A 25,793-nucleotide genomic window follows, 5' to 3' on the forward strand; every position below is an offset into this window, starting at 1 on the left:
AAAGGGTAACCGATTGTCTTTTATGAAAAATGAAAACTAATTATGTGATAAGTTTTTATCGCGATAAGAATTGATTCGAATAACTACCAACTCAGCCATATAAGATTTGAAAGATCCAGCAACGAAGGCTTCTTCGTTCAATGGGATTATTAATTCCCAACACTTGGCGTGCCGTAGCACGTTTACATATCGCGTCTTTCAAAATTGAATAGCCGTTTATTAACACGTTTAATCGAGCTCTGTTTGCCTCAAATGGCCCGGAAAATGTATATCATTTCTGCGCGCGTCACGTCATCGATTCATCTTCGACGAGTGCGATTCGAAATCACGCGTGGTTCGTGCCACCGCGTTGCTATTCGACCATTCATTAGCCGGTGATTGATCGATCGTATCATTAATACTTGTCCGGACATCTGCATTCGCGTACGCAGTTGCATTCTCGTTGCGAATTCAAAACGCATAATGATTCGACTGTTTCTGGGAAAAATCTCGATTCATCTTGTCACTCGATGCATAGTTGATTCCGATAAGACAGAGGATCTATGATACGGCGATACGTGGCTGATTTAGCAACGAACCAATTTTAAATGGTCATATTTGTTATTCAAATATGGTTATGAACGCATTAATTTACAAATGACTCGTTAAGAATAATAATTATTATATAGAAAAAAAAAATTTAATATTGAAAAAAAAAGTGAAGGTGCGAAAGTGTCAATCGTAGAATTGTCATGCGAAACCTTGGTGGCGATACCTAAAGTATGGCTGTCTACAGTACTTGATATGTACGCATATGTATTTTGTTTACGTAACGGTTTCCCAGACTCGCGCGTCTTATCGATTGATGTCATGCTCGGAATTTCATAATAATCGCGCTGAATGTTTATATACGTGCAATGGAAGAGGAATCGTGTCTTGAAAAATAAGAATTCGCAACCGGTCATCTTTCCTCCTGAATATTTTACAGCATACCTAATTATAAGAGCGTGTTTGAAGATCTCTGTGCAGCATTTAGCATGACTGATTATGAGAGATGCTAATTGCTGGGCGCATAAACGACGCATCGTTCACACTCCCGTTAAGCGCTCCGATTTGCCGCTCGTATGTGTATGCAGAGCAATTTCACGCGCGAGAAATCTACATTAAAATCAGGAAGCGTAAAAAAAAACACGAAGACTTTAAATACCACTTTCATATTTCAACTAGATGACTGTTTGATGACAGTAAATTAAAAGGATTGGAGCAAGGTGAATGTTCCGAAAAATAAACCAAGCTTATTTCATCGAACCAATATAATTCGAGATAAATATTTCAAATCGAATTATTGGATAAAATTTAATTTTTAAACTTTTCCTCGAGTAGCGAAAGTTGAATAGTTAACATGGCGTTGGCATCGACGAAAGCGTTAATCGGCGTGCCCTATCTCAGACGAGGAGGCGTCAATTCATTAACAAAAATTTGATCAGGTCGGATAGCCCGTCCCGAATTAATGTAGATCGGGCACTGCAGGGCTAATGAATATGTAAACGAACGCCGACGAAAATGGCATACCAATAAAATACTCTGCGTTCTCGTGATCGCCATTACAATACTGCTGAAAAATAGGTATCAGAAATTCCCAATAAATTCTCCCGTGGGTCCATTCACTTCCTATAGAAGCCTAATCGCCTTGTCACTAAAAGGTTGTTATTACGTTTAATGATATTCGATTAGTTATGCATTCCTTCGATGCAATTTCGTATCCCGAAAATTGCCACGATGAAATTTACTTTTCGACGGGTCCTCTATGCATAGCTCGTCTCTTTTTCACGCGACAAAGATTCCGTGTTCGGTCACGTTAGTCATTAACATGATAATACAATCTGGAAACGATTCAGGGCGGTAGATCAAACGAATTTCACGAAATTTAAAAAGAGAAAGGTCCATTCTATTCTTGGTTTTCGTATTCGCCTCTTTAACCGAATACAAAATTTCAAGAACCAGGAAGGCAGCTGCTCTATTTCCTTCAAAAAGGATTATTTATTTTTCCATCGAAACTAAATAAATCGCTACTGATTTATACTGTCGAGAAGAATTCCAAAGAAAAAATTAATTCCTTGGAACGAACACCAGTCACGATAACAGAAACGTACATTTGTTTTCGCTTCGATATATACACTGCCTTGAGGAAGGAGTCCGTTGAATTTAGCTTGAAATCGTCCGATCTGTGTACGGTCGATTTATATCTGTCGAGGAATGATTAATTGCTGTAGTCAATAATCACTTAATACATAATTCGTTCTTCCTCTGCGTATCATCGAAAATGAGCTCCACGTTTTTTCAACTGCTCGCGAGTGTTTTAAACTATCACTTTTAGCCTTCGTAGACGTTTGAGCGACTTGTTAGATCCTGACGTTTTCCGTTGCATGACTTTCGATTGCACAGTGGCGTACGTTAATTTTAGTTTATTTGCAATATTTCTTAACGGCGTATTCTCTCTACGTAATGTTGCGACAGCTTCTACTTTCGATCGACGTCTCTTATCTTTTCAGAATTACTGTTAAGCATCGAATCTAAACAATTCAATCGCTCGAAATGTAATAATTACGGCCTTATCTACAGATTAGAATTGCAAGATTATAAAACAAGTGCAATTAAATATTTCACAACAAATAGAAATGAAGGAGTCGAGTGTTTGCCCTAGCATGATCTCTCGTTTATGTCACCTACGCCATGACCACTTCGATGAAAGAAGTTGACAAAGATTGATGTTTGCAATAGATAGTACATGTGTAAATTTAATTAGTCATATCTCTGAAATTATCGAGTCCTGTCGCCTAATATTTTGCATATAGCAATCGAGACACATGATCTATCATCCTGCAAAAATAAATTAGCTTAGAGGCGGACAAGTTCGGCCTCTCCCTTAAAAACGTCGGGCCGGATGACATTGCAACCCAACGATAAATTCTGTATTTCCAACGGGAACTTTTCGAGTCGCCCCGTAGAGATTTCCACGCTCGAAACTGCTGAGTCGAAACACGTTCGTAATATTTGATACGGCGCTGCTGATATTAGGCGTAATGTTCGGTTCTTGAAGAATTCGCTGTGAAAGCGTACTAATGGACGCGTTAATCCGCCTACTGTAAACTGCAAACAATCGTAAGAATATTTACGTATGTCGGCGCTTAATGGCAGCGCCAATTGTCTCTATTGTTTTCAAACAAGTTGATACGTTCGTCGTGTTGATGCTTTCGTAAAATGATTGGGTATCTCGGGGATAAGTGGCCAATCTTTGGCTGCTTATTCCACTCATCGCGATTATGAAAGAAGATTGCACGATCATGTGTCTGGGATTCGATGTTGATTTTGGCGATTGGGCCTAAAGAGATCGCAGAATATTTGTTGCTCTTTTCATAGCTTTACACAACATTTACACTGTCATTTTAAGTACCGATCGAAAATTATTCTAGCAATTCGCGTTCCGAGAAACTGATGCAAAGACAGTGTATTAGACTGCAATGAGAATATAACGATCTGTCATAATATAGTTGTAACGGCGTGCCCGTAACGTGTAATGGAACCCGCGAACGAAAGCGTGAGGCTGGAGAAAGTAGACACGTAGGTAGAAAAAGGTCTGGTAGACGCATTAGCGCATTACAATCACGGGAAGTGCACTCCGTCGGCGTGTATTATGTCTCACTTTGACAACTCGGAACTATGACATTCTCTGAACACTGTCGAGGCCCGTTCTTTGACTAAAAAACTCTCTCGAAAGACACCGCGCGACGCGAACGTCGTCGATATTCGCGTATCTCGCGTTTTATTACCGGCAGACCTTATCGCGCGTAATATCATTCCGATTCCCGTGTATTAATGAAGACGCACGAAAGCCATAACCCCGTAACGACAGGACATGAAATACCCCTTTCGCCCGATACGTACAATAAAATCGTGCTCGTATCAACGGCGTTACGTAAAGTCACGTGCTGACGGAACGAGTGTGATTTTAATGCTGTCGATAAGGGATCGCCGGATCAATAGTTGTCGACTCCGATAGGACTATTATGCAACGTTATTTAATGCCGCTCCAGCGTCGAAGCTTTTCGTTTCAATGTTATCGTGCAAAAAGCAAACGCGTAAAATAATTTCAAAGCGCTGCTCGGGAAGTCATTTGCGCGCACTAATGATCTGAAAACGTTGGTCGATCGTTATTTGTATCGAGCAAATTCCGCGGGTATTATCGCTGGACCGTAATAAATCGACGTTTCTTAGGAACGCTAGGGATGAATTATCGCTAGGCTTATTTCGTGCTTGCACTAGGCGCGAAAAAACTACGGGAGAGTTATAATATTGCACTTACGTGTGCACTCGTGTTGGATTACCATAAGTACGAGCTCGAAACGCGAGTGCATAACCCGGCACTCATTTACGTTTAACAGCCCTCCATCGTGTACGATCTTATTCGGAGTTTAAGGTTAATTGGCGCAGCCTTGTGCACTTATTTATATCCGCGCAATCACAAATCTCCGTTTCGGACAGGAGTTATCGATCGTAAATTACTTAGTACACTGTACGCGAGGCCAGTGTGTACTTACGGTTGCTCGTTTCGCAAACACGAAACGATTATGGAGCCCTTATTCGACAGCGGTAAAACGAAACGCATTCTTGCGCGAGCATCGTCGAGAGGGACGAGCAACAGCCTAAAGAAACACTGTCCAAATCTCTTAATTTTCCGTGCTGGAAACTCGTGAGGCTTCTTTTGCCTCGGAAACAAGGTTGCGTAACCGGTATCGACTCGATAATTAAAGGTGTCGACTACCAGGGGGCTTTTACCTTGATTACTCGCGAAACCGAAGCCCACTTACGGAGATCTTAACACTTTGGTACCGAGACGGAGTCTTGTAGACTTTAATGATACTATTTTAATCGAGAAAAAATCTTTTTTCATTCGATTATGTAAAAACTCTTGAGAAAAAGAAGTTGCAAACGCGTGCATTTCAGCGGAAAATCAGCGAATAAATAATTCTACAATTTTAATATCCATTAGAAGCTGAATTTGTTTTCCGTGTCGAGCAATATTCATTTACTCGTGGGTCGTGATCTGCATTAAACACGTCGACGAGTGCATTTGGGAGGGGTGGGGAGGGGGTGAATAATTATGCAAAGGATCGTTGCGGCGTAACTCAATTTGTAGCGAAATAAATCGTGATGCGTATGACGAATCACGTGTGGAACCGCGTGAGATCGTCACCGCGATGCGTCACGAGGCGTGAACCGACGTTCACGTACCCATCGTCGGTGTGTTTATTATCGCGAACGGAAATAAAAATAATGCAACTCCGTGGTCGCCTATGACATCAGCCGGCCAATCAATCCGTTTTGCATGATGATGCATGAAGTGCATCGGATGAATGCCATGTGAGAATATCGCTGGTATCATCTGGGTGTGGGCGCCACAAACTTGGCCAGCAGAAATTCCCCCCGAGCAATTACGCGCCTGGTTTTTCGACACGCTTCGCATTCGACAAATTACGGACGAATTATTTTCGAATTATAGCCACGAATCTTACTGGCTAGAGCTCGGAAGAAGCGACGTCGTGTCGGGGGTGTTTCACGCGCGAATTAATTTGCCAAAGGAAACTTTCGGAAACGGTTCTCGTAAAATAATCCATCCCTATTTATAGGTTGTACAAGTTTATTGCTATAATTTCGTACAGCCAAACTGCGTGGTTCGCGACCATCGAACGGAATGCTGGTCATCGTCAGCACTGCAACACCTACTTCGAAACGACGTCGAGCATAAGTCAGCTATAGTTGGGCATCGTAATAAAATAGAATTTCATCGCGTGGCTCTATGAGCATTCCGATCGTAGAGGCGAGCAATTCAGTCGGATTGGCTTTATTATAACACCTCTTTTCGCTCGGTGCTACTGTCATTGTCCAGCGCGGGCTGTCGTATAAATTTGACGAAACGATCGCTCGACGAAAGTTTATTGTCGGTCGTGCAAAGGGTTCAACGAGGACCAATCAATTCGATACAAACTGGAATTAAACGATGATTACCGGATGCACCTACGTGCTCGCCCGTCGTGCACAAACACTTGCATCGCGTAAGTGCACTTGCATCTGTCCGCGACACCGCGTTACGCTTCGTAACCAACGTTTTCATGCGTGATGTATTGTTATCGATGCAAACGCGACGATTCGTTCGCGATACTACGCCAGAACCAATCTTTAATAGAACTCGAAATCAATATTTAAATCTATAAGAAACTGAAATATATTAATGAAATCTTTTGAGATGTCAAGGTCAAGATCATCAGAGGTGCTTCTTCTGTAACTGTAGAAATATAAAATAGATGTCTCGAACTTTTCTATTTCTCGTTGACTGTATTGACTTGTTCATATTTCAATAGCCTACATATCTGATTAGATTAATAGAGAGACCGTACGGCGTAGAAATGATAACTTTCATTAAGAATTCCTCGAATCACGTAATCCGAGGTCTGGCTATCGGTGAGCATTCCGCGACAGGCATAGGTTCCGTTAGGATTGCCTAGATTCTAGTTGTCCACCGGTCTATTCTCGCAGTCCGAGGAAACGCATCATCGATGCTACGATCTTTTGGGTGGCACGCGACGTTTCTGGACCGTGTTCGACGTTGGTTACCGTTTAATATCTATATTTAGATCTGGTCTAACTCTCGTCGATAAACTGGGTCGAATTAGAGCGCTTCCGTAATGCTTATTGCAGTCCCAAACGGAATTCCACGCCATTATTTCTCGATACGCGGCAACAAGTAGCGCGATCGACAACTCGCAGCGCTAAACGATTCGTCCCAAAGTCTAATTTCCATTTAAAATTACACAAAGTACAGCAGTTCCATTACCTGCGATAGAATCGAATTGGCGCGAGGAGATGCGATCAGGTCAAGAATTGCTTGACCCATCGAACGCCCGAGGCGGAAATTTTGATTCGAAGGACCCGAGATAATTGGCGCCCGTAATTCGAAATTAATTCGTCGATAACCGTTCGATCGCCGATCCAATTTCGGCGTCCGAGCCCGTGCAACTTTATTCACCTCGTTAACAATCGTTTCCACGGAATTCACACCTAAATTCGAATGCGCTGCCGATCTTCGCGTCGAAGGATCGAATAAATTTGCATTAACGAGGCTCGTGAGTGGGCGGCGAAGATACCAGATTTAGATGGCTCAATGACAAATTGAAATTAGCTGTTTAGGGACAGTTTGATTCATGGCTGCTTTTGGCTTCTTTTAATAAAAAAAAAGAATTGAAAAGAAACACGTGTTCTCTGCTTAACGAGCTTGTTTCGCGTTCGTCGAATAAAGTTATACATTTCGTAGTATCCGACAGGTGACAGCCACCTTGAGTTACGCGGGCGCGCGTAATCGGATTTCGAAGATAAATGGAGTTTGAATGGAAGTTAATTCGCCCCCTTTTGTTTTCAGATGTGGCCGTTAACATTTTGGACGTATTTTCTACTGATAGCGTTATCGCTAGCGCCAGTGCAAAGGGTCGTTGGATGCTCTTGCGCGAGAACCCATCCCCAGGAGCTATTCTGCAATTCAGATTACGGTAAGCGTGATATCGAAATATTATCTTAATTATATATTCCGAGAACACGGCGGGCGAATTTCGCTCCGGCGTTTCTTCTTATCGAAGTTTCTCCGTATCGTGACACGAGTTGTTTTTTCCATTTTTACAGTCGCCGTGGTGAGAGTGAGGAGGGTGAAATACGTGTCCCAGTTCGAAACCGCCTACAACGTGAAAGTCAATAAAGTCTTCAAGGTTCGTACGCGTATGGAAATACCTTGTTTCAGCGACCTGTGTGTCATTTTACGGTCACTTTATGGCACCGTGGGTATCTTAATGCGAGAACGTTTTCATTAGGAGCGGAACAAGTTCAATCCGGCCGAGTTCTCCAAGCAAGAGATTTTATGGACCGCGTCGATGGACAGCATGTGTGGCATAACCTTGAACGTTGGCGACACTTACTTAGTGAGTGCGAAAATAATCGACGGAAAAATGAATCTATCGATTTGCAATATACCGAGGAGGTGGCGCGAGGTGACCAGCAGACAGCGAAAAGGATTCAGGGGTCTCTATCACCGTGGATGTGCGTGCTATGTAAGTGTAAAATATTTCTTTTCAACGTTTCCCTTCCCTGGGAATCTTTTTATATACACACCCTCGGTTCTTCCTTTTTCCTGGGAAACACGACCTATTCGTTTCTGGGCCATTACGCGTCAGATCGATAACTTTCTGCGCTCTAGATCGAGGATTTTGATTAACACGTCGGTTGCCATGGTGGTCGCTAACGATCGACACTAATAACTCACGACATTTTTTAATATTGCATAAGATGAACCAACTATTTCAACAATCATGATACGTGTGAATATTCAATATTCAACTACTTCTTTAATTTGTTGTATACATATTCTGTACTTGTCCCAAATTCTTCATAAATTTTTAGCGATTGCCTCTGGCACACCCTGTGCAGACATTACGTAACTGGTTACGTGACATATTAATTCCAGATTAACTCGTTACAAAACCAGTACGCGGCAATACCAATTTAGAAGTATGTCAATTAATCATAAATTCGATCTGTCGGAAATACAGGATTTTTACGTTTCTTGCATAGTTCAATAACGCATTAAAGATGCAGCTAAATTTTATACCAATCGAATAGAACGTCTAATATTAAAATTTAACGGGAAGCAGACTTTTTTAATCAGACTTCAGGGGAGAACAAACTTCGTATGGAAAATTCACATACGAAAATAAATTGTTGTAAGGTAGAGTTGTTCCAACGAGGAAAATTCCAGCGAATCTACATCATGCTCTTTTGTTTTGCTTCAGATCGATTATATATTTTGGTGGCACAAGGGTGCCGTTCTGGAGAATTCAGGAAGGAAACGATGTTTATGGGAGAGCGAGCCAGGTCCTGAAGAGTGCCAAGAAAAATATGGCGTGTGCTTGGCTGGGCCAGGTGGATGCTCTTGGACTCCATCTGTACCTTACAAGAACTGCATCAAGGAATACCAACGAAGGCGTGAATATCAAAGGTTGCGAGAGCCCTAAAAGTCTTTTCTTTTACGTACTTGTTGTCCCTACAGTTGGAAGAATCGATTACATTCACGGGAAAATCGCCGTTGCTTGTGCCCAGCAGGGATGGGTAAAATGTATTCAAAAAGATAGTTTATTAATTCCTATTCGATAAAATTATTTGTATCTCTTCTTACATCGTTATGAGAGTACTATGAATGGACGGAAATGAGATCAAACACGTCAATATTCAGATTATATTTACTTCTACGTTATTCGTTGTACGTTGTACGTGAATTCGATGTACGTTTATTTATTCGAGAGAATGGCATTAATTTATTGACAAAATAACGTCTTCATCCCTGCATCGTGCCGCGTTCTATTTATTGTCGCGCGTTCTACCAAAAGTATTAATTCGACGGTTGTGTCAGCAAGTACAAAAGTAATTCGTGAATAAATACGGGGAATGAAATGGTTAGAATCGTGCACGGCTAGTCGTTAAGCTGCTATTTTTCGTTTGATACAATTTGCTGACCCCTTAAAACTGCTTGCATTTCCACAATGAATTGTTTCCTTCGCGTAACCGAGATCCGTAGTTATTGTGTTATTGAATTTTTCTCGCTTAATTAGACATCGTCACGACTTATTCCTTCGATAGAACCAGCCTGCTTTTAATATCTGAATAAGCAAATGCACGGTATAGATTTACTCGATATATAATTCATTTACGTTGAGAATTATTCATGGAAGAGTCTCATCTCTGAATATATATTCAGCGATGCTTTTGATCTTCCATCCAAGTCAACGCTACTAACCTCGTTCTGTTTAATTAAATAATTCGATCAGTTCGATGGTAATGTAAATGGAACGAGCTGTAGAGAATCTGAAATAGTAAGAGCAACGAGCATTTTCAACATCGATTGGCCATCCCTTTAGTTGTACATATAGGCTACTAATGTATATTATGCATTCTTAAATTATTCTCACTATTATCTCTATTGTACGTAGCTTTGTCTTATCTGCGTAAAAAGCTAACGAAGTGTATTTAATTTTTAGCGAAGTTTTATATAAATCTCTGAATATTGAAACAATACATTTTCCAAAAGAAAAAAAAAAACTATTCGATAGGGTTAAGGCGACGATGTAAAGTTCGCTTAAAGATTGCGTTGTCTCATTGTTCAGAGAATGTATGCGGATGCTGAGTGTCGTATTATAATATAACGTAATCGATTAAGTTCTCTATCCGTAATCGAGCGTGATCGTTGTTTCTCGTCGACGGTGACGAGGAACAGAACCCCTTAGATGAGGGTAGAAATTTAGTACAAACCATTAAACGCGCAATGCGACGGGAGTCAGTTGGCATTTCCTAGCACGAGAACGTTAACCCGAAACGATGTATTTTAATTTAGTTCTTCCATTTGTTAACTTTTGTAAGTATTATGCTTAAACGAGAAATGTAAAGTGCTTTCTTTTTTCTTTTTTTACTCACCATTTCGCGATGATTAGGATAGTAAGTTTGCTCGATCAGAGGGAAGTTATCCTTCCCCAAACGACGCTGAAGCCCCAACAGATGAGCGAACACCCATGGTTTATCCTAGAAGAACCGATGGATTCTGTGTCTCATTAAATTACAAACATTTATACACATTTCTCTTTTTCTTCCAGCGCGTTGAAATATCTTTTTTAACCGATACTCGGACTAATATTCACCTGGAAGTTGTATATTGCGGTGAGATTGTTAATACTCGGGACCCCTCCGTACATCAAACCGAGAAGAAGGTTCTTGTTGTCCTCCCCCGCGTCCTTTAAGTTTTGTCGTATCAGGACGAAATCAGGTTTGAAGGATCTGTCAACGGAATTTTGCACGATCGAGTATGCGTTGAATGGTAAGATCTGAGGGATCGTGGAACTGGGAACGCCATCTTACCGGATGACTTTGGTCCCGTTACGATAAACTGCCATGGACACGACGGTACCAGCCTCGCTCGCCGTCAACGACAATTCCCGAAATTCCGCTTGCTCTACTCGGATTTCGTAATCGCCGTGGAGCCTGCGACCCCGGAAGTACTTGCTCCAGTCGGTGTTCTGATCGTCGATCACCAGAAGAGTGAAGCAACGATCTTTGTTGTAAGATGGGCCTCTCGTCGCACCGGACACTGCCGCTCCCAAAATTGATGCACCCTAATTGTCACAATTAAACTTTGTGTAAGTACAGACATTTGTCTAACAATTGTGTTCCAGGGAAGAAAAGAACTTGAGAATTGAAAATTTTCAATTTTGTGTCCATAATTTGAACGGTAATTTAATAACAATTTTACTTTTCTACTATTAACAGTTCCCTTTAGAAAGACATTCGAAATAATTAAAAATTATAACAAAGACATGGTTTCGTTCAGAGTAGGTAGGAAGAATGTTAAATTGCACCCTGTTTCAGAATAGTAGTAATTACTTACTACGGTAGTAATTACTGGAACAATTGCCAATAACGCGAACGAGGACAAGCGTTAGTCGCAAGTCGGGCAGAAGTTTTACCCGACGTTTCAATTATTGGTATACAAACGTATTCCCGCGTTAACAATCTCGCATACACGCGATCCTACTCGCGTGTCCCTATCGCTGTCGTGAAATAGTTACCTAATAAAGATCACCGTTCGTACGAGCACTCGATACAATTATTCCGTCCCACTTTCTCCGCGACGACTCTGAGTATTCAATATCGACGAGGCATATATTCCAATTCGAAATTCAAATATTGAAAATTTGGGAAATTGTAATTATTAGAATCCACAGTTCGAAGGTGGAAAATCTCGTAGAAATAAGAATTTACCGGGTCTGATCGCATAAGGTATAATCTTCTTCCTATGGATCAAGAAACTCGGTCTGTATAAGGAGATTATACCATACGTGGTCAGACTCGTCGGCCAACGTCTTTCTCTGTACAATCCGTTCCATTGGGATTAAATGCGTCGACCAATTACAGGGCGATTCTCTCGTCGGTGGGTTCAAAAGCCTCGAAGTCTTACTGTTTCCATTGTGGAAACGGCCACTACATTCGAGTCCACTGGCCAGAGAAACGGCCTATTGAACGATGGTTTGTAACGTACCTGGTCGCGGGCAGCCCCGGTCAAACTCTGGACCCTCTGAAGCAAACTCTCCCGGGTCTTGGCTGGCGATGAGGGGGCACTGGTAGTCCTGGATCCGGGCCTCAGGTTGAGGCTGAGATTGCCGCCGACGGGCTGTGGAGGGCCCGGTGGCGGTGCTCCGGGCACTGGGGGCTGACTGACCGGTGGGGCCGGCGTCGGTTGAGACTGCAACGGACGCTCGGGCGTCGCTTGATACGATTGGGACGAATCCCTGGCCATGGAGGCCAGCCCGGAGTCTGTGCTTGGTTCATCGTCGAGCTCCGAGCTCAAATCCCCTGACGAGAACCTGGAAGACAAGCTATGGTGGCGGTCGTGACAGTGGTAATCGGTCGGACAGGCCCTTGGTCTCACGTTTAAACGTTCTGCTTTTGTCTCGTGCTTCTTAATGCACATCGAACAGCCAGTGCTCGGGATGGATGGCGTGGATGACGTCCGCGATGATGGATGATTGCTGATTGCTGGTTTGCATGCGTGACGGGTGACGCGTTACATTCTGATGCGCTGAGCTCGCTTCGATGACGCTTGGCGATGCCGCGTGCGAAATGCTCTCGTGCTTTGCAAGCCAGAAACGACGATTGTCCCTCGCGAGATAATTAGGCGACGTTTAGCGGAGCGGTAATTAGGTGACACGCGACGACGAAATTGGTACGCGTTCGGTAAGCTCGCGACTGCGATCAGATAATGGACTGGACGGTGTAAACTGACCAGACTGCGATTAATCAGATTCCGTTCGTGTCTTTTTTACCCGTGTTCCCCTCCCCACGGATCACGCTATTATCGAGAATATCGAGCTTCGCAGCTAACATCGATACAGAAAGCGGTATCCTAAACGATTACATGCATACACCTTTGATTTATGAAAACGTGCCAGGCTCGCATGGACACTTTATTCCCTTCCCGCGATCGATCGAGCAACGATATTTTAATTACACGTAACAAGCCATGGGCCGGCAATTAAAATCATCACCCTGTTATTCCCCGCTCGTGAGACTCGAATTATATAGATTAATTATAGTTTAACCGGACGAATTGGACAGCCAGCACTCAGTTAATTGAACGTCCAATTTATCGATCAGTGTATTATATTTTATCACAATATGGACATTAAATTAACTTAGCGTCCTGATTCATTATACTGTATTTGCAGATTTTACGAGATAGGGGATAATAACAATGTATTCCTTTCAATAACTTTCCTCTCTCGAGAATAATTCATACTGGAAGAAGACAGAGAAATAGAATAAATTCTTGTCGCAGGAATATCCTGAAACCTACCGACTGTACAGAAATTCATGAAATACCTAAAGGACACAATGATTAAACGTCACTTCCGAATTCCGTGTATTCCTCAGACTTACTAGAGGGAAGTTCCAGGAATTCCGTCGAACAACGTGATCTTGCGCATGCAGAAAGCAGAGCGGGTGAAATTTTAGTCGCGAATCCCGAGGGGTGAAATAAAAATCGAATGGATCTACGACTTCTGTTGGTCGTTCGCGAATAAAATTTGCACCCGACTCTGGTGAACGGTTAACGAGGTGTTTCAGGCTCTGGCTCACCTCCGTTTCAGGTAGTTAACATTAGAGGTGAAAGACTGCCGAAAGCTGGAGAATGAAATGTTGCCGGGTGATGGAGCTGTACCACAGTATTTGGCGCAACCGCCGCGGCCGGTAATCTTGCTGGTTAACACCGACTTCGTTCCTCTGACGAATACCGCTGAATTTCTCTTCTCAGCCTCGCGATGCTCGTAAACACGACGGTCTTCGTGTTTCCGGATCTGTCGAGTCGGTCGTCAAGGTGGTTGAGCCTTTGCTCTCACGACGATTCGATGTTCTTCTTGTCTCTTGTTCGAGTTGCGGGATAAACTTCAACGTAAGGTAATCCGAAAGGAAAGGATGAACTAAGAGAGGTGAGGAAGGAGAAACTAAACAATCCAAGTTGAAATCTGCAAGGGGAACCATCGAACGCTGTTAATACGCGCCAAATGTCGAGGCACTGATTCCTAAGCCTAATCCTACCGCGATATGACTTTGGGTGGCACACCGAGTTTGAATAACTGTGGGGGACTACGAGCGAATTTCCATACCAGCGGTGGCCAAATCTCGTCCCTATAGAACGATATTTTACATAGATTATGTAAAAATTGTCTCTCTGAGAAAGTAGGATTTCGTATGTAGATGGATGTCTATATTTTTCTTTCATTATCTGCTGGTAGACAATGTGTGGGTTTTTAAAGTGGTGTCGCGTTAATTGACTGCCTCTCGGAACCGTATCTGTCCACCTATCAAGGGAGCTCTACTTTTAGGAATTCTCGAGTGTTTTCTTTCCCCGGGTCGTTCGCCTCGAAACAAGTGGATAGATGGAGCTAGAAACAGTCGTGTGCGAGTAAAATACTGGCTTTACGGTACGAACGTGACTTTCAGCAGCGTTTAGGAATGTATTGCCCGCCATATTGGTACTGCTGTCTTTTATATTTATCGGCTGGAAACACTCTGAATCGTAATACGATTGAATACACTTTATAAAATTCTCCTCGATTTTTAAAAATATTCTTGCAAATTTGATTCATATATAATACAGTTTATCTTTCATACCGTACTCCAAAAATTGAATTTTAAAATTCGATAGATATATTTTTGCAACGTACGAAAATATTTTTAAAACAATGTGAGGGTACAGTTTCCGCTCGAATTGCGGTAGAAAACGCTTTGTACACCCACGGTTCGTGGTAAAAATGTCCACAGAGAACCTTTATGCGCGCGGAGATGAAGACCTCTCGCAGAAATTTAGCACAGCAAAAGTGGAGCTTGATATCCCGCTGATCGATACCGCGCAGCGTGACTTTACACGTTGAGGGATTTTTACACGACCCGTGTTTAGCTTCCCTGCGTTCAAGCAGCGATTTCGGACCGCCTCTGGTATCGAATCGCGATAAAGAACAACGATAACGAGTTATTGGCTTCCGCCAACACCCGGCGAGGGACTAATTGTTTCTGCGAATGGAGGAAAGGAGAAATAGTACGCCCGAGGGAGGCTCGCATTAAGGCCGATTCCCACAATGGATAACATCGGGTACCATGCTTGCAAATATTCCTTTGCGAACGCCGCAAATTATATTTTCCGCTACTCGTACTTCACACGTGTTGTATTCGAAGCAAGAATCAATTTTAATGCTTTTCATCGACAGTATCAATTTTCCTAATATCAACCTCGAGTCAAGTAGTCTTTCGTTCATTGTGTAAATCAGCCTCAGTGCAATCCTTCGTCGGTTATACTACTCGTAACATCAAAGTAGAGTCGAAGAGTAGTCGTCGCTACTTTGACGCGTCCACTTCGGTGAAAACCGACCTTCAAGGTTGGTCGAAACGCGATACGCGAGTGCATCGTGATCGTAAAACGATACCGCTTAGGAAAAAGTTGGGTCGCCGCTCGAAGCCGGAGAAACTTGCCCGGAAGTTCGCGAGCCAGCGCCGAGTAAAGCTCAGGATTTCCGCGAAGTTAGGCCATTAATCCCCGGCTTCTTCTACGAAGGCATTATCCAATCAGAAGTACGGCGAACTTTAAATTAACGCGGTGCTACACGCTGCATGCGACACCTTGGCAAACTGTCTGCATTCGATTAATTTCAGAGCCCCCCTCCCTCCCCCGCCCTCCCCCTCCCTCCCCCTCCCCCCGGACGCGATTGAATTTCAAATGAGTTTCGACGGATTTCAGCCTCCGTTAGAATTTCTTCGGATTCAGAGTTTCCCAACGACATCCCGATACAAGATTCCCATGGCTCGCCGGTGAACTTGACACGCGGAACTTTCTGACCGGTCGATCGACGGATCTCGATAGTTCTAATTTTATCCAAACGACGAAGTTGGAAACCATTGACTGCGTTACAGGAAGTTGAGGGAAACGCTCGGAATCGATAGATTTCGCGACACACCCTCCCGTTTCAGTTTCGTTTACACCTGAGTTTCCTTTTCTCGCGAATTTTTTCATCCATCAATTTTATAGATCGATTCGAAGGCTGTTTGCACGTATAAGGTTTGGTTTAAGGGGGTTCTTCGCGATTCGCGTTATCTGTAGAGAGTTCAACTTAGACTCTAGTAATAATCGATGACGGAAGAATCCCTAGGTGTTAGGAAAGGGCAGGCGCATTGACCGCCCAAAGCTGCGCGTACGGATACGTTCCGTTCATAACGGTAAAATCGCACACGAGTAAACGATACTTACCGTGAATAATTGTTTCGTTGTGTACAAGGTGAACGTTCCACCTTAACCTACTCGCGCGTATATATTTCCAACGCGTAAGACACTTCGTGCGTAACTTATCTACGCGATAAACCGTCCTCCTCGAAGAAAGGCAACCGTCATTGTTACGACGAGCATCGACGGTATAATTTATCGAAGTCAATGGCTCCGAAGCGAAAACGTACAGGTGCTTTCCCAACGATCGAGGACTGCAACTTGTGGAAAATGTACGAACCCGCGTGAACGCTCGCGTCGGCTCGTGCACGGCCCGAACTACTCGTCGCCATCGATCAACACGGTATCGTCGAGATTGCGTGCTCCCGCGTAAATTTAAATCGAGCACGAACAATGGGGGGTATCGCGATTTCTCGTCAGAAAACTAAATCTATGCCGGAAAGTCGAACATCACGAAGGCTTTCCGATTGATAACGTACGATCGACGCGCACAAATCGCGAAACGAGCTCTCCGGAGGACCGGGGGATGCCCCGGTGACCGTTCCCGGAAGGGTTACCCGAGGCGACGCTTGATCTCCGGACCAGAAGTCGAAGCACTAAGGGGTACCAAGAGAAGTACGCCGCTACCGGGAAACTACGCCGGCCACCGGGGACGATCTCGAAGCTCCGCGGACCTCGAACGCGAGAACCACGGCCGGAACCTCGGTTCCCCCGACCGTGAACTTCCCGTTCGGCCTTAATTTTCTATTTAAAATACACTTAGATCGCAAGATTTTAGAAACTGGCACTCACCTGTGTCGCGTGCGTGTACTACCCACTAGTTTGCCGGTGAAGCAGTGAGCCTCGGACGAGGATCGCGAGGGTGTTACCCGGAGGGCTCGACGATCGATAGGTCCGCGCTTGCGTCCTCCTTATCATCCCCTCCGGAGCTTTTCGCCTAGCTAACGACGCGGGGAGAAAAAAAAAGGGACGAGCCCCTGCGTTCCCCCGATATCCCTGGTTCCCCGGCCTCTGTTTGTACAGGGTGACGTCGCTCGATGAGCGTCAAACACGCTCCACCTGCTGGCCGACTGAAGATGAAACGTCAGGCTACCGGTCTATGGAACGCACGGTTGCGTTCGCGAATCAGCTAAACCTCGCCCCGGGTACGATCGGAGATCGGAAGTCTCGTCGTGGTTCGCACGGAACGCCTACGCTTCGCTCGTAACGCGGGATATACTATTCCTGTAATTTCAGCTGCTTCCTTTTTCCCGATAACGCATTAATTATAGACCGACGGGTGTTGATTTCGCGGTCCCGAGGCCACTCGACCGTCCCCCGTGTGCCGGCGAGGCGCATGAAAGAATTAATGCAGCGACCCAGATATTCGCGCGGAGCTCGCACTTACCCGGTGTGCGCTTTTGTGCACCGTGGAAATCGCGCTTGGAAATCTTTTGGGAGACAGAGTTCCCATTGTCCACCCCCTGGCGACGACGGGTCTCGCGAAACGAGCCGCGTTCCCCAATCAGAGCGATTTCTCCTCTTTGAGATAGACGCGAACCCTCGCAGAGAAAATATTCCAACGATTCTTGCATCAGTCGGAGCAGAAACGTTCCATTCTTGCAAACAATTTTTTATCGAATCGGTTCCTATTTCAGTAATTGGAAATTGTCTTCTCCTTCGAGTAGAATATTCCTCCGAGCAGGTCAGAAGGTTCCTCTTTTGGTTCTTCGAGGAACATCGTTAACTTCCAAAGGAAAGCTATTTTTCATACTGTGTGTGAGGGGGTGTTGGGCATAAGCTTCTTATGATTTGATCTGACGATGTAAGAGAGCCAGCGGTGTTAAAGGTCGTCATTACTCTTGCAGTTTTCCAAGTAAAATTTATGCTAATATTTATCATCAGATATCTTTGTTTCTGACTTTTAAAAAATAGCCAACACATTAGATGGTCGATCGAGCGCTTGCAAGAGAGCGTAGCCCTCTGCTGGCCAGTGCAGGAGGCCACAGATTAGTAGTTTAGATAGACCCAGAGTAATGATGTTCCATGAGTTTCCACAAGAACATTAATTTATATTTAAGCGTTACTATGTTCGAGTATTCCGCTATAACTTTGGCAGAATTTACTGTGTATGAAGTGTGTAGGGTTTATGGCATCCTTGGGAAGCCTTAGGGAATCCTAGTAGTGGTTGCTGAAAGGTTCCCCACACTCTGAGTTAGATTATGGACCTCTGGCGTGAAGCGAAAATCGTCATAAAGCGGGTCTCCAGTCTTTTTTTTACGTTCACTAGTCACTGGAAAGTCGCACGCAATTTAATGTTGTATGTCTGGTCCAAGAAGAGATCGAAAAAGATTATTTTCGACGCAAAGGTAACATTCATACGCAAGTAAAGACAATTATTTGTGATTTTATTCATTCAACAATATTTTAAAACAAATTTTATAATTTTCTGTAAATCGAATTAGTATATATTAAGAATTCTTCTTCTTGCAAACATTAATAAAAGTCGTAGAAATGCACACTCCATTTGATACACGAATATATACAAATTACCTGTGTATTCCGTGTTCGACGACGAAGTGGAATGGTTTTCGAAACGTATTTCGACCACCCCCGTCTGGAATAAAGTTAGTACGTCTAGTTCGCAACCGGCGACGTCCTAAACCTCGTTTCGCGACCCTCCCCGCGGCGGTGGATTCGATATTCGTAACGATTTCTACTCGTACGCGTTATTTTAAGTGGGCGATGTAATATTCAACAGGAAGACGATTCTTCTTTTTTTACCGGGAACATAAAATATCACGGTGTATTCTCTTTCTTCGCGAGAAGGGAAGTGGGTCGCGAACTTTTTCGTGAAATAAAAAACGCTCGAGAGAAATACGAAAGGCTGGATTTTCATTAGGACTGCGTTTCTCGAGTCTCGCGCCGCCCGTCCCGCCTCGTTACGTAAGGAAATGTGAGTCACGAGTGACTCTTCTTCTTTCGGAGTAACTTTTTTATTTCCCCCCTCCCCTTCCCGCGGGCCCGTCTGTATTCCCCCGAGGCCTATTAATTGACTCCGCTGCTTGAACAGGTGAAATCTCGCTAACGAGAAAAATCGTTCGAGTGAACTTTTAAATCGCGCGAGAGTCGAGCCATTCGGACGTGATAAATGTAATTAAATTTGCTCGACGGTGGCCGACGATCGATCCGATCCGATTACTAATTGCTCGCGAAAATATTAATCAACTGTATTTAATTCCTTGCGACGAATAAAAAAGTTTTTAAAAATTTAATCTGTTCGCGCGATTTATTGCCGGACGCGTTCGACTGTTTTTAATTGTTCCCGGTGTAAATAAAGGTTTATTAGCGATGTAAAACATGAAGTATAAAACTAAATACTGTACTGATGTCAACGATACAAATAAAATATCGAAATTTGTTGATAGATATAAATTCATAAAATCGACACGAACAAAGATAATTTACAGCGAACGCAAATATGAAATAATGTAATATCGTACAAATATTGAAGCACATGGACAGATAAAAATAATAAATTAATTTTGGCTCCCTCGAAAAATTTTTAGACGTATTTTATCGAAAGTCTGCACGTACGAAGTTGTTTAGATTTTTATATTTGTGACGCGTAGATCGTACGAATCCAATCACTGTCGTCTAAATTATTCCCGTGTAAAGATATCGTTGCGTCAGAATCATGAATGGTTTTCGCGTCATACACGATTGATCCTATAAGCTTTCCATTGTCTTCGATATTCGCCTTTGTCCGCATTGTGACAACTTAAGAGGGACCGCAACAATACCCTCGCAAGCATCGCGACTATCGACAGTCGCGTAATTCCGCAATCTTCGTTCAATCAATATCTGCTCAATCGTTTGTCCGCTGAAACATTCCAAGTGTTGTCGGTGGCTGCAAACTTCTTTAGAATTTTTCAGCAGCCGTCTTCCGTAGTTTGTCTTTACATTTATACTTTTTCCTTTGCTTTCCATCCCCTAACCGTACGCTGTACTTTTACTCTGACGTATTCATAGAGACAAAAATTCATATCGAAATTTCCAACAATTTTAAAACACTCGTAATTAAATATTTCTAACAGATAATAAAACTTTTCGGTCATTGTAGCTGTAATTTCGTTATCACCAAGTTCGATAGTATTTCAGAACTCTAGCATACATATATTGCATGCTTCCTCGCGAGTATCGGAGTGCCAAGAATTTAAGCTTTAAAGCGGATGAACCATCTTCCTCGTAGATATCTACATTCGACTGTCTCAAGCAGTGGTTATCAAACCCTCCCTTGAACAAGAAAACTTCTCCATCTCAGAGAAGTGGTCGATTCAAACTGATAAATTCTATCACGCCTTATATCTTTTAAACAAACTTTAAACTCAGTATACGTTCGTTTCAACGTCAATGAATATTGCCAAAAATTTCTTCGAACGAGGAAAACCTTATCACAGTGCAGGGGTCCATAGCACATTTTCCAGAAGGGTCACATGCAGACTCTCGTGTTTTTTTTTTTGGAGAGGCATGTATCCGCACGAAAAACTGGCGACGTTGGCAGAGTTCTGAGTAATGCAACGAAGCCTGTCAAGTTGCATGAGAGTTTCGCCACTCGAACTCTAACCGTTTCAGATGTACTCTAACAACCATACGAGATAAGAACGATCTAGTTTCGCTTCCTTGTCTTTCAGGATGCAGGAATCTGATTCCAATTGTTCTGCAAATCTGACACGCTTTACCGCGTCTGGTCTTCGACAGTTGCTGACAACTCATTCGCTCATGCTTTCATGTTTGTCACCTTCCAAGACGCTATTTCCGAGACAGTTCTTAGTACATAGTTACATTATACATAATAGTTATCAGTACATAGTAGACTCTCTTTTAACTCTTTTGACTGCAAGGAGCATCTTATATATTATTGTTTATATCCTCGTACATTAAAACTGTGTCCAATAGAATCATATACGTTCAATTAATGAACTTGATCTAAAGTTTATTTTTAACTTAAACAAAATTCGCGGTTTTTTAATTGTTTTCGGCGCTATCTAGGGCAGAACGCCCAAGTTTGTCGCTAAATAGTACGGTTTCTTCGTCGTGAGATACCGCCTTAAGCATCGATCTCTTGTGGTAACAGCGCCTTTCACCTTACCAACCAGAGGTTACGAATGGACCAATCTGACTGCTATACCGACCTGAAAATTCGGAGGTGACTTTTCCGACCTCATCACATGGATGGCGGTCAGTTGAGAAACTATTCACTGAATTAGGATTGATAGACAAACAGTGTAAATTCATTTATAAATCTGTTGGTAATATTGCGAGTGACACGAAAATGGTAATGGGGCTCTAGAGCCTCAGAAAAATGGGGCGAAAAAATACATTGGGTAAAAAGTCAAATACACAAATACACGTTTTAAGACCCCCTGATCATATTTCAATTATTGAACAAAAATAAATACATTTTTATTATTCCTATATATGAGCGTACATATGTATATCATCTCAGATATCACTTCTGCTACATCTGGCAATGTATAACCATTACTGCTGGCTACTGCCAGCCTCTCCAAGCCTCTGCTGTCCCCTGCTGACCCCTACTGACCCCTGCTGACCCCTGCTGACCACTGCTGACCCTTGTTAACAACTTCTCCCATGATATATATGTATTAAAACATTGTATAATGTAAATCTATGACAATAAATGATATAATTACAAAGAATTCTATGTGTTCTCATCATTTTTTACCTTTCTTTTCCTCTCCAAATCATTACCTTAGTTATAAGACTCCCTGAAACTCCTTGCTTTCCCTGAACCAACTAGGAAGTCCTTAAACACCTCGGAAGTCCTGATACTCAGAACTTTGCTAAAAATTCTGGGTTTCCAAGAATTTTCGACGTTTCCAAGAAATTCCAGGACTTCCCAGTCGTTTCAGGCCTTTCCAGCTGTTTCAGGCCTTTCCAGCTGTTTCAGGCCTTTTCAGCTGTTTCAGGGCTTTCCAGTTGTTTCAGGACTTTCCAGCTGTTTCAGGGCTTTCCAGCTGGCCCGGGATTTCCAAAATTCCAAGGCGTTTCAGGACTTTCCAGCTGTTTCAGGGCTTTCCAGTTGTTTCGGGACTTTCCAGCTGTTTCAGGACTTTCCAACTGGTTCGGGATTTTCAAAATTCCAACCAGTTTCAGGGCTTTCCAGTTGTTTCAGGACTTTCCGGCTGTTCCAGGACTTTCCAATTGTTTCAGGACTTTCCAATTGTTTCAGGACTTTTAATTTTTGATTTTGGCAGCAAGTACGAGAGCTGGACACTTTGGGAATCCAATTTTAACCGGAAGAACGGTCTCTTAAAACTAAGGGAATGATTTGGAGAGGAAAAGAAAGGTAAAAATGATGAGAACACATAGAATTCTGTTAAATTATATCATTTATTGCCATAGATTTACATTATACAAGGCTTGAATGCTTATACATCATGTCAGAAGTTGATATCTAAGGTCAGCAGTGATCAGCAGTGATCAGCAGTGGTCAGCAGTGGTCAGCAGTGGTCAGCAGTGGTCGGCAGGTGCCAACAGAGGCCAGCAGAGGCCAGCAGAGGCTGGGAGAGGCTGACAGTAACCAGTAGTAATCGTTATACGTTGTTGGAAGTATCAAGTGTGGTCAGCAGTGGTCAGCTGGGGCCAGCACAGACACGCAGAAGCCCGCACATGCTGGTAGAGGTTAGCAGAGGCCAGCAGAAGCCAGCAGAGGCTTCGAGAGGCTGGCAGTAGCCAGCAGTAATGGTTATACGTTGCCAGATGTAGCAGAAGTGATATCTGAAATGATATACATATGTACGCTCATACATAGGAATAACGAGGCGGTCCGAAATTACTTCGGGCAGCTTCGGAGAATCGAGAAAGGGGGCATGCGTCAGTTTGCCTTTGTCGACTTTCCGTAACTCCACGAGGTGTTTTTCTGGCACCTCTGACTCGTATACCTCGTCTGTGTTTCAATGGTTTCCATAGTCAACTCACCATGGGATGGTAACTGATCGTTCGAGCCAGCTACACGATCGGTCATTTACCTTTTATAGAGTCAGTGGCGATCATGGAGTAGAATATAATAGAATAACTCTAAAGTAAGGTCTGATTTTTATAGATTCCAAAGTATTTAATTAATCTACCTAATATTCAGTGCCTTATATCTATTTTTTAACCATCTGTAGACATATCTTGAGCGCGCAGGTTATTTCAGAGCGTCCTCGTTCGAAACTTACGACTCTCTGCGATAGATGGTAGCTTATGAGCGGCAAATACGAAGATATTTATTACCAAATATTCCAATGGAAGGTTTCAAATATTTTTCAAAGTCTATAAACATACATTGCTTTTCCACTGATGCAATACATCGGTATCAGAAATTAAGTTTCTTTCATCGAGAAGGTTCCGCTTGCGTGATACGTAATTTCTAGCACGAGCGTATCATAATTAACATCTCAATTTCCTGCCAAAGGTCGCGGCGAGGCCCGGTTTCAGGTAACTGACCCATCCCCGCCCAGTTGCCGCGACCAACGTTACACAAAATGATTCATAAACTCGTATCCGTACAGCAGGCACTGGACCTACAGAACAAATTCTTTCAGAATGTGATCAAACTTTAACAATGGCCGCGCCGTGTCGCCAACGAAACAAATTCCTACACCGAAACTTGTAAATTTTAATTTCGCCTGTTTCGAAATATTACGGACCTTAGAATCTTTGCGCCAAGACGTTACGACCAAAGTCAGCCAGCGATCTTTGCTCGGGAGACTCGTTCGACAATAGCGCAATGAAACAATGCGCGTCTCATCGTCTTAACGAATTGGAACGCGAGTAAGTGGAATCAGCTCGTTCGCTATTTTCCCCGCCAGACGCAGGTAAGTCGATGTCCTTGCATTATCGATCTGGCCGTTTTAACGAGTACCATTCATTAAGGCTTCGTTCGTTCATTTTTTTTCTCTCCTCTTTCTTTTTACCAGCGAAACGAAAGTCCCGTGCAAGCTCGCGTAAAGATACCGTCCTCAAGTTGTCGCAGCCATTCCCGTGCGCGAGGTTACAATAGAGCGGAAGGTATGTACTAATTGGATGCAGCCTTTCAGCCCGGGCTGGTAGGAGCAAGGGGGTTGGTTTAGATTGGAAGAGTAACGGCGGAGGCTGCTGTACTGGCTGCGACAGATCGGGTTACACAAAGGCAGCTTTTTAATTGGATAACGTCATATCGACGTGTTCGCACGCGTGTCCTAACTTTTCCCATCGATTTGCCCGGTTCGCCAGCGGCCACCGCCGCTGTTCCATGGAAAATCGAACACACATACACACGCCGCCGCCGCCCCCGCGTTTTCCCTCTTTGCCAGCCGCGGCGGCGGCGGTGGCGGCGTTCTTGCCTCCCCCGTCGTTGTTTCTTTCGGCCCCGCAATCGTGGCGCGCACGTTTCCATCGTCACCGATACACCGACGCGCGAGAACTCGTTAGCCGTTCGACAGAGTTTCCTGGCGCGCGCCGCGAATGAAAAAATACGATATCCTCCTCTTCCCGCGCGGCAGCGCACGCCTATCAAAGAACGCGATTGTATTTTTCAATTTTCAATCAGTCGCGAAACGACCACGATAGCCCTGGGTAACCTCCCTTTCCGGGACATTGTTTGTTTTCTCCGGAGAAACTCCACCGATCGACGATCCGTGGATAGCTCGATGTCATGAAAGAAACCGGTACAGTCTTAATTAGCGGACTCGTAAAGAGAATGGTCAGACTGTCGGTCGAGTACTTGCGAGAGAGGTCAAAGTTAAGTGTCTCCCTCCGTTGGTGAGCGCGAGAAGTTTTACCGCAGTTTCTTACGTTTGAAAGCTAGGGAAGCTGACACAGGGATGAATTTGTCGTTTTATTTCTTTACGAGAAAGGAACATGATCAATGGTGGGTACGATTCTCGATCGAGACATTACCGTGGCCCAGGTTTATAAATCGCGAATTGCCTAAAACCTCAGGCAACCGGCGCTTGCATCCCTCGAGTAATACCGTGCAGAAACCGTTGAATACTTTATTTTCGACCCGCCAACTTCCCCACAGCCTTCCGGTGCTTTTCTTTTTAATATCGCAAAAAACCCGTGCTGCGGGTGTCAAAGGAAGGCAACAAGAGTGCCGTGGCGTTCCAATTATTCATGGCCAATTACGGATTTGAAGAAACAGCTATCGTTCCCTGCAGAGCCTCCAAGACACCGCGCAGGTAATTTACTAATGTAGAATCGCCCGTCCTCGTGCCGTTCTTCCCCTCGAACTTCACCTTTTATCTCGACCCGTCCTTATTTCTCCCGCGTGCACCGGTCTCTCTCGCCCCGGCGCCCGTGCGATTCTTCTTTCTCCGTCCAACCCCCCTCGTCCCCCGCGCTAAGTTATCTATCCACTTTGAAGCGAGCTATT

The 25,793-nt window shown here is 43.7% G+C and overlaps 2 protein-coding genes across 8 annotated transcripts in view; one reads left to right on the forward strand and one right to left on the reverse strand.

Annotated features, from left to right (window-relative positions):
• Positions 1-10,520, forward strand: part of LOC122395975 (metalloproteinase inhibitor 3) — a 28,237-nt gene extending 17,717 nt beyond the window's left edge. For 2 of the 3 annotated variants that reach the window (XM_043394004.1, XM_043394002.1), the window contains exons 2-5: positions 7,454-7,580; positions 7,711-7,793; positions 7,896-8,132; positions 8,871-10,520. In XM_043394004.1, coding sequence (XP_043249939.1) covers positions 7,454-7,580; positions 7,711-7,793; positions 7,896-8,132; positions 8,871-9,092 — 669 coding nt within the window. In that variant the 3' untranslated portion in view covers positions 9,093-10,520. The remainder of the gene's footprint in view (positions 1-7,453; positions 7,581-7,710; positions 7,794-7,895; positions 8,133-8,870) is intronic. The other variant, XM_043394005.1, reaches the window with a different exon arrangement.
• The window catches only part of LOC122395973 (synapsin), a 47,312-nt gene extending 30,093 nt beyond the window's left edge, over positions 1-17,219 (reverse strand). Inside the window, exons 1-6 of one of the 5 annotated variants that reach the window (XM_043393998.1) lie at positions 17,183-17,219; positions 13,756-14,141; positions 12,161-12,485; positions 10,984-11,237; positions 10,767-10,902; positions 10,546-10,650 (exon numbers count right to left, since the gene is read on the reverse strand). In XM_043393998.1, coding sequence (XP_043249933.1) covers positions 10,546-10,650; positions 10,767-10,902; positions 10,984-11,237; positions 12,161-12,418 — 753 coding nt within the window. In that variant the 5' untranslated portion in view covers positions 12,419-12,485; positions 13,756-14,141; positions 17,183-17,219. Of the gene's footprint in view, positions 1-10,545; positions 10,651-10,766; positions 10,903-10,983; positions 11,238-12,160; positions 13,727-13,755; positions 14,290-16,417; positions 16,490-17,182 lie in introns of those variants that run through there. The other 4 variants (XM_043394000.1, XM_043393999.1, XM_043394001.1 and 1 more) reach the window with 4 other exon arrangements.
• Between the last annotated feature and the right edge of the window lie 8,574 nt (positions 17,220-25,793).

This window comes from Colletes gigas, unplaced genomic scaffold (genome assembly GCF_013123115.1).
Source record: "Colletes gigas isolate AHSC1104 unplaced genomic scaffold, ASM1312311v1 Colletes_gigas_Sc00006, whole genome shotgun sequence".
NCBI lineage: Eukaryota > Metazoa > Arthropoda > Insecta > Hymenoptera > Colletidae > Colletes > Colletes gigas.